Source organism: Drosophila simulans, chromosome 2L, assembly GCF_016746395.2.
Source record: "Drosophila simulans strain w501 chromosome 2L, Prin_Dsim_3.1, whole genome shotgun sequence".
Classification (NCBI taxonomy): domain Eukaryota; kingdom Metazoa; phylum Arthropoda; class Insecta; order Diptera; family Drosophilidae; genus Drosophila; species Drosophila simulans.
Window position 1 is genome coordinate 20,092,367 of NC_052520.2, and position 7,621 is coordinate 20,099,987.

The window sequence follows — 7,621 nt, forward strand, 5'->3', positions numbered from 1 at the left end:
CGAGAGCATACTTTAAATGGAAAATTATAGCAAGAGTAATGAACAATGTCAACTACAATAAATTAGCAAAATGGAGGCGGGCGGGCGGAAGTGAAGTGAAGGGAATGAAATTAAATATTAGTGCAATAATTAACAAATTATTCGGTAAAATTAAAATGGAATACGTCTAAGTAAACGCTTTGTAAAATACATATAAACAATTTATTAAATGGAAATGAAAGAGGAAAACGGAAAATGGAAAACAATAAAAGCGAACAAAACCCAAGAGGAAAATGAAACACTATTGAGTAATAAAAGCATTGACATTGACATTGACACACGTGATTCGATATCTCATCTTATAAGCATAAATCAATAAGATAACAATAAAGAGAAATTAAAGAAAATGCAAACGAACGTCTTGTTCTTCCGCTTGTGCTACTTAACGAGTTACATTTATTTAACAATTAAATTGGCATTGTCATTAGCTTTAGATTTAGATTTTGAGCATCACGAAGCTCTCCGAATATTTAAGCGCTACAATTGACATTACGGCTGCTGCATGACAGTGCGGATATATTTGAGGACGTCCGGATTGGACAGGATGTGCATGTGGTCCACGTTCTGGAGGGCCAGCGTGTTTATAGGCGCATTGGAATAGCCGGCCCAATACTTGCAGGCTCGCAGAGAACGCTGGTTGACAGTGCCGTCGCCGAGACCCATTATCAGCTTGGGAGTTTCTCCACTAATGTCCGATTTCTTGTACTGCAGTCTGTTGTGTGGGCAAAAGGTAAATTGATTAGATTCCCTTCCGCTGCATCTGTGGGTCAACTTACCTCTCGACCGTGTCGATGCCATCGCCATAGAGACAGTGCAGTTCCACATTCGGTGGATTGAAGTTTCGGTTGTACCGAATCGTGTCCTTGCGCATTTCCCAGCCCGTCATGTAGTCGAGGTCTTTGAAGAACTCTTCCAGCTGTGCCATCGTATAGTTTCTGCTTGGGGTCATGGCCAGAACCTCGGATGGCTTCCAAAACAGTGGCGAGGGCAGCAACCAGGCCGTGGATGGGTGTGTTATCTGTTCCGCCTTGAGGATCTTGGCACTCAGGGCGAACGAGTCGAGATCATCGCCCATGGCAAACACCTTCACAGCCTTAAAACTTCCCGCCCAAACTCCCGCCAGGCTGATCATGCGCTTCACGTATTTCGCCTTCCATTGGAGGGTTTGCTCCTGCAAGAAGACCAGGGTCATGAGACTGCCCATGCTGTGCGAGATGAAGGTCACAGCCGACTGATTGTTGGCCTCATAGGAGTCCTCCACCAGCTGCTTGAGATCGATGAAGAACTGTTGGTTCTCATCTGGAATCGGAGGAGTAAGATGTGAAATTAGTTCGTCAGCCATTCGGGGAAGCTAAGCTCACTTGGCGCTTTGCGGAAGTCATAGGGTGCTCCGTGGATGTTTTGTCTGCGAATATATCCAAGTTTCACCAGCTCATTGGCTATATCCTTGAAGTAGGCTCCGGCGCTGTTCTTGGTGGGATCGATCCACTCGACCACCTCGGGATCGCCCCAGCCGGGTATCCTCGTCTCCACACCAGGAGTGTTGTGTGTGGTCCTGGTGACCTTGTCGTAGTACAGCTTGACATTGTCTATCCAACAGTAGACCATGGGGATGACCAACTGCTCCAGGTCAAGCCACAGGTTGTACCAGTCGTGGGTCTTTTGGCAAATTAAGTAGGGAGAGTTGGGCTTATTTAGCCGAGCATCCATTTGGGAGCCTCCGTCGCCGGGTACTGCAATACAATAGGGATACCATGAAGCTGGATGCCCTTGAAAGATAATGGTGCTCATCTTACTTACCGAATATCACTGGCGACAGCTTGGGTTCAGGGGGCACAGAAGGATTATCATTTGTTCCATGCCATTTGCTAAATGGCCAAAAGCAGTCGCCCAGGGCCAAGAAGGTGGTCAGCAGGAGCACAGAAAGCACTCCGGATTTGAGCCTCATTGTGCGTTGCGTTGTAAACAAAGCAGGAGTGGCGACTGACTACTTGGAGTATACAGATCGCAGGTTATCGGATCGCGCCACTCAATTGACGCCAGATAAAGGCCTCCTGCGCATAAACAAGTGAATCAGCCTGTCTTCTTTTATGGTAATTGTAATGCATTTATATGGAGCCCTTGTGGTCTGCGCACTTTCAGTCAGCTGAGATTTGACCTTTAAACTATGTGTGCATGCTGTGTGTGTGCGTATGTATGTATGCGGAACTTCGGCGGTCGCACTTCCCCTTCGCAGAACGACGTCACGAGTGGTTGTTATTGTTTAAACAAAAGCGTTGGCTTTGCAAATTTGTTGTTTTCTGCCTAATCTGTGCTGTTGTTGTTGTTGCGCAGTTTGTTATGGTCAGCGTTTTTCTCTCCCCTCTTCGTACACCATCCTTCCAGGTGTGACCAGGTGTCTGCACACACACTGGTATCTTTGTGAACCGGTAACGGTTTTCATAATGTTATTCATATTATAAAAAATAATCGACGAAGGTACATATTCGCACAACAATAGAAATAATTTAATTATTTGCCAAGGAGGTTCTATTTGTAGCCCAAGCAGAGTTCATTTGATTACCCACTAGCTATCTATCTAGTGACTGGTCTCCTAGGGAACACCCCCACGCACATATCGATACATATCATATCGATCGAATATCAATGTCCGATAGTTTAGTTAGCACACCACTAGGCGAAGCGCGCCGGCAAATAAAATTGTTTTCATAGCATTTCCAAACAAATTCGGAACAATGGCGATGCAGAAGTTCTTCAGCGTGCTGCTGCCGGATGTGAAGCGGGAGCTGCGCCGCGGGATCATCGAGTGCTCCAAGCGGGGCCTCCTGCACACCACCAAGTGGCTGGCGGAGATGCACCACGGACTGGCCGATGTGCACATAGACAATGAGGCGCCGGATGAGGATCGCACATTCAGCGAGTGCCAGCTGGAGGGGATTGCGCCGGAGGAGTACAGCGACTACTTCCTGGCCAAGAGCTACTACGACGTGAGGGAGTACGACAGGGCGGCGCATGCGGTCAGGAACTGCGAGTCCAGTGTGCCGCGCTTCCTGCACTTCTATTCCAGCTACATGGCCAGGGAAAAGCGGCGACTGGACTCGACCACCGACCAGGCGAATCTGCACGAGCCGAATCAGATGCGCGATCTCGCCGACCTGCTGGCCACATTGCGCATGGAGTACGGCAAGAGTCGCCTCGATGGCTACGGCATATACTTGTACGGAGTAGTCCTGAAAGCACTGAATCTCAACCAGGCCGCCGAGCAAATGCTGGTCCAGGCCATCAGACTGGTGCCCATGCTGTGGAGCGCCTATCTGGAGCTCTCGCCCCTCATCATGGAGAAGAAGAAACTGCTGAGCCTGCAGCTGGGTGGTCACTGGATGCGACACTTCTTCATGGCGCACACTTACCTGGAGCTGTACCTCAACGACGACGGCCTGAAGATCTACGAGGACCTGCAGGCGTCGGGTTTCAGCAAGAGCATCTACTTGATTGCCCAGATGGCTCTGGTCTATCACAATAAGCGGGATGTGGACAAGGCGATTGAGCTGTACCAAGCGCTTCTCGAGAGCGATCCCTTCCGCCTGGACAATGTGGACACCTATTCCAATCTGCTGTTCGTCAAGGAGATGAAAACCGAAATGGCACAGTTGGCCCACAAGGCTGTCAGCATCAACAAGTACCGTCCGGAGACGTGTTGTGTAATAGGTTAGGCTCTGCTTTGCTCTTATGTTATAGCTTACCATAATGCACGCTCTTCCATCAGGCAACTACTACAGTATCCGCTGTGATCACCAGGTGGCCATTTCCTACTTTCAACGCGCCCTGAAACTGAATCCCAAGTATCTGGCGGCCTGGACCTTGATGGGACACGAGTTCATGGAGCTGAAAAACACAAATGCAGCCATACAGAGCTACCGAAAGGCAGTGGAGGTCAACAAGCGGGACTACCGCGCCTGGTATGGACTGGGCCAGGCCTACGAGATCATCAAAATGCACTACTACAGCCTGTACTACTTCAAAATCGCCCACCAACTGCGTCCCTACGACTCTCGCATGCTGGTAGCCCTGGGCGAGACGTACGAGAAGCTGGACAAGTGCGAAAATGCAGTGAAGTGCTACTGGAAGGCCATCGATGTGGGTGACATAGAGGGCATAGCGATGTACAAACTGGCCAACCTGCACGAGAAGCTCGGCGACCACGAGACGGCGGTCCATTGCTACATCATGTACTGCGAGGATGAGCGGGCGGCCACCGATAAGCAGAGCCTCTACCAAGGGTTCATCACGCTGGCCAATTATTACGAGAAGAAGAGCGAGTACGAACGAGCCGCCTATTACGCTTACAAATGCCTGGACTCGGAGGATGTGGGTGCATTGTTTTAGGAAACTTGTCATGAATTTAACGAAAACACTCAATCTTTTTAGCGCAAAATGGAGGCAAAGGCGCTGCTGAAGACAATTGACTGGAAGCGCAATGCTGAGGGACAGAAGAAGGTAAAAACTACATCGGCCGTGGCGAATGCAGACACCAGTTCCGAGGACGAGATGGAGTGGGAGATGCAGGATGTGCGAGTCCGAGTTCCCATCACATCCATAGCCACCACGACTACCTCCACGACCACCGCGGCTGCGGAGAGTGCCTCGAGTAGCTCCTTGATCAGCTTGCGTCCGGACCGAAATCTGATTCAGGGCATGCGTCGATCCCAGGCGAGCAGGACTAGCTTAACCGCGCCTGCCAGCAGCACCACCACCACGCCATCGGCAACTGCTGTCACAATGTCCACCGAGGAAGCGCCTGGCACATCCGGTGGCACTTCGAATCCGCCCGAGCAGGCGCCCTCGGATGATAACAGCTCCATGGAAATATCCAGCGTATCCATCGATTAGTCAAATGTTCCAATTGTATAAATTTCTATTTGTTTTTATGAATTATATTGGCAATCCAAGTAAATAATGAACTAGTCCTATTCACCATTGCCAGGTCAAAACCCTTCTCCATCATAGTTAATGAAAATATATTTCAAAAATCTACCAAATACTCCATATTAATCGAATGTGGAAACAGGATCTTCAATGCAAAAAACTTTAGTATGGCTTATAATTTTTGTGATTTTAAACTGAGTGTTTCATAATTTGTTCGTTGGTTTAAAAATATGTAATCGCAATCCCAAATATTTGATTAATGTGGCCTTGGGCGGCTGTTATATAATATGAATCCCATAGGGGACCTATTGAGTATGGATAAAAGTAATATGGCTTCAGAAATCTTGGATCCATCGTGCTATGATGGCTGCTTCCTTATCGCGGGCATCGCGCACAGAAGGTGGATCGGCCGGATCGCTGTGGCGCAGGTCCAGGTGATGAGCTCCCTCGGGCAGGATGATGACGAAGACCTTGTCGTTGGGAGCCTGGAGCACACCGCCACCGCTCCAGGGATCCAGAAGACCGTTGCTGAAGATTATGTTGGTCGCGGCCTCCAGGTTCCTGCCGCCATAGCGCAGAATGATGTCGTATGGCTTGGGGGTGAGGCGGTAGTTCTTGTAGCACTTCTCCGCGTAATCCTTGAAGTTCCAGCTGGACGTGCGGAACATGGTTTCGGAGCCATTGGAGCAGATGGGCATCACCATCTGGTTGCAGCTCTGGATATTCCAACCGGAGTCATCGGCGTTGGAGTTGACGGATATATCCAGGCACTTGGCGGACTGTGTGTAGTTGGTGTAGACAGCCAGGGCACTGGACATGGCGTGCAGCAAATCGGCGTCGGTGGAGTGCAGCTCCTTCAGGTAGTAGCACACCTGCCTCACGGGATAGGCAGGTAATGGGGCCAGGAAACTGCTGTTGTACGGGTAGTTGACCATGGCGAGATTGCTGTACACCTCCTCCACGTAGTCCAGGAACTTCTTCAGATCGTCGTCGGTCTTCAGGGCATTGCATAGGTGGAATGCATCCGATATCTGCTTCTTGCCGGCCTCGCTCGCTCCCAGAGTCTCGAAGAGTTTCCACGACTTGGCAATGTTCAAGGTGCAGTTCTCGTTGTAGGCATTCTGGAACACAGATGTCACAATCCTGTAGAAGATGTCGCAGTCCGTTATCCCGGGGAACTGCAGAACGGGCGCCGAGGCTGCCAGGGCTCCGGTGACCAAGTGCGGATACTTCATCCGGAACCAGGCGGCCAGCATTCCGCCATAGGAGCCCCCGAAGGCCACCACGGGCATCTGGCGATCGTTCCGCAGGAACGTGATCAGCATGGCGTAGTCCTCGAGCGTCTGCTCCACTGTGAAGTAGGCCAAGTGCTCCGGCAGGCTGGTGTTGAACGTGGAGCTCCCGAAGGGCAGTGACTTTCCATAGTAACGATGCTCCGCAAAGATCACCAGAGCCCGCTGTCGTTCCGCCTGCTCCCACAGGAATCCGGTATTCTGGGCGAAGAGTTCGATGTCCCCCTCGTTGCCCGTGTAGAAGAAGATCGGGGTGCGGGCATTGCTCTTGTCCACGAATGAGTCGTTGTACAGATACCGGATGCTGAAGGTGGCGTTGATCAGGAAGCTGAAGTGGTCCAGCGGCACCTGGAACTCCTTGATCTCGTACTTGAACCGCTGGCTGCAATCGCAGCCGGCGATCAGCAGGATTCCCAAAACCGCTGACAGCGCAGCTCTCACTGTGGCTTCTCCCATATCGCGCAGAATCATATGACCTCTACTATGCAAAATTTTCAGTTCGTTATCTGCAAGCCGGGCTTTATATTACACTTTGTGCAGTGTTACCAGATCGCAAGAGGTATTTTTTGGAGCGGTTCTACAGCACTCAAAAAAAGAAAAGTTCACTTGCATTTCAAAATCGGATACATACGGTTAATAAAACTACGCATTTTACATTTACCACTAATTTGAAAAGGGCAACGCAGAATTAAGTACTCGGGATCCATTTGGACTCATCTTATGTCTATAGAAAACAAAAATTATTTTGTCTTAATGGGCTGAATAATCTTAACAACGTCTTATATTTAAACCCTTATTTTTAATCGCCAAAAATTTAAAAAACACAAACCGATGCCCAGTAAGCTTCTTCAAATCAGGTACTTACCAACACTGCACTCAGCTATCGATAATTTTCAGCAAGCACCTGTAATTTCCCCCTATTTTGATTTGATTTGAGTTCGTTTCCGCCAAACATTTAAAAACGAGGTGTTAGCAAGTACATAGGAATACTATTGAAAATAATATTTATAATAATGTAATAACACTTTATAAGGAATCGTAATCCTTAAAAGTCATATATAAAATCAACATATATGTTTAGTTTTTTATTTTTTAATAAAATGTCTTCTTGATTTATGTTGGATTTTGTAGATGGATCATTTAAAACGTTCATATAAAAACATGTCCTTCTGCCAATCGGGTCGTTCTAGTGTAATAGGAATATAATGTATTTGAATGCTTTTCAGTGCCTAGATGAAAATCTTGCTTCCAAAAGTGCTCTAATGATTTCTTCAAGAACACTTTTTTTCTCAAAAGTAAATACTTCGGGTGCTACATAAGCTCTGCTATATTTTGCAATCTTTGAACAGTACTCGGGATCCATT

General features: G+C 48.4%; 3 protein-coding genes across 3 annotated transcripts; 1 reads left to right on the top strand and 2 right to left on the bottom strand.

Annotated features, from left to right (window-relative positions):
• Nucleotides 1–398: 398 nt before the first annotated feature.
• LOC6732946 (phospholipase A2 group XV) lies at nt 399–2,458 on the bottom strand. The gene is made up of 4 exons (XM_016178030.3): nt 1,840–2,458; nt 1,401–1,772; nt 816–1,338; nt 399–751 (listed from the first exon to the last, which is right to left on the bottom strand). Exons 1-4 carry the CDS (start codon nt 1,985–1,987, stop codon nt 529–531), a joined length of 1,266 nt encoding a protein of 421 aa, XP_016025648.1. The 5' UTR covers nt 1,988–2,458; the 3' UTR covers nt 399–528.
• A 224-nt stretch (nt 2,459–2,682) lies between these two features.
• On the top strand, nt 2,683–5,000 carry LOC6732947 (cell division cycle protein 23 homolog). The gene is made up of 3 exons (XM_002079996.4): nt 2,683–3,747; nt 3,806–4,407; nt 4,468–5,000. Exons 1-3 carry the CDS (start codon nt 2,775–2,777, stop codon nt 4,927–4,929), a joined length of 2,037 nt encoding a protein of 678 aa, XP_002080032.1. The 5' UTR covers nt 2,683–2,774; the 3' UTR covers nt 4,930–5,000.
• A 40-nt stretch (nt 5,001–5,040) lies between these two features.
• On the bottom strand, nt 5,041–6,831 carry LOC6732948 (lysosomal Pro-X carboxypeptidase). The gene has a single exon (XM_002079997.4). The coding sequence runs from the start codon at nt 6,726–6,728 to the stop codon at nt 5,301–5,303; it is 1,428 nt and encodes a 475-aa protein (XP_002080033.1). The 5' UTR covers nt 6,729–6,831; the 3' UTR covers nt 5,041–5,300.
• Nucleotides 6,832–7,621: the final 790 nt, after the last annotated feature.

What these genes read in the sequence shown, in the direction of transcription:
- LOC6732946 (XM_016178030.3), bottom strand. Translation starts at nt 1,987, where the DNA reads ATGAGGCTCAAATCCGGAGTGCTTTCTGTGCTCCTGCTGACCACCTTC. An exon ending in TGACTTCCGCAAAGCGCCAA is followed by an intron (nt 1,339 to 1,400) that starts GTGAGCTTAGCT and finishes CTCCGATTCCAG; the next exon opens with ATGAGAACCAACAGTTCTTC. An exon ending in GGCATCGACACGGTCGAGAG is followed by an intron (nt 752 to 815) that starts GTAAGTTGACCC and finishes CCCACACAACAG; the next exon opens with ACTGCAGTACAAGAAATCGG.
- LOC6732947 (XM_002079996.4), top strand. Translation starts at nt 2,775, where the DNA reads ATGGCGATGCAGAAGTTCTTCAGCGTGCTGCTGCCGGATGTGAAGCGG. An exon ending in GGAGACGTGTTGTGTAATAG is followed by an intron (nt 3,748 to 3,805) that starts GTTAGGCTCTGC and finishes CTCTTCCATCAG; the next exon opens with GCAACTACTACAGTATCCGC. An exon ending in AATGCCTGGACTCGGAGGAT is followed by an intron (nt 4,408 to 4,467) that starts GTGGGTGCATTG and finishes CAATCTTTTTAG; the next exon opens with CGCAAAATGGAGGCAAAGGC.
- LOC6732948 (XM_002079997.4), bottom strand. Translation starts at nt 6,728, where the DNA reads ATGATTCTGCGCGATATGGGAGAAGCCACAGTGAGAGCTGCGCTGTCA.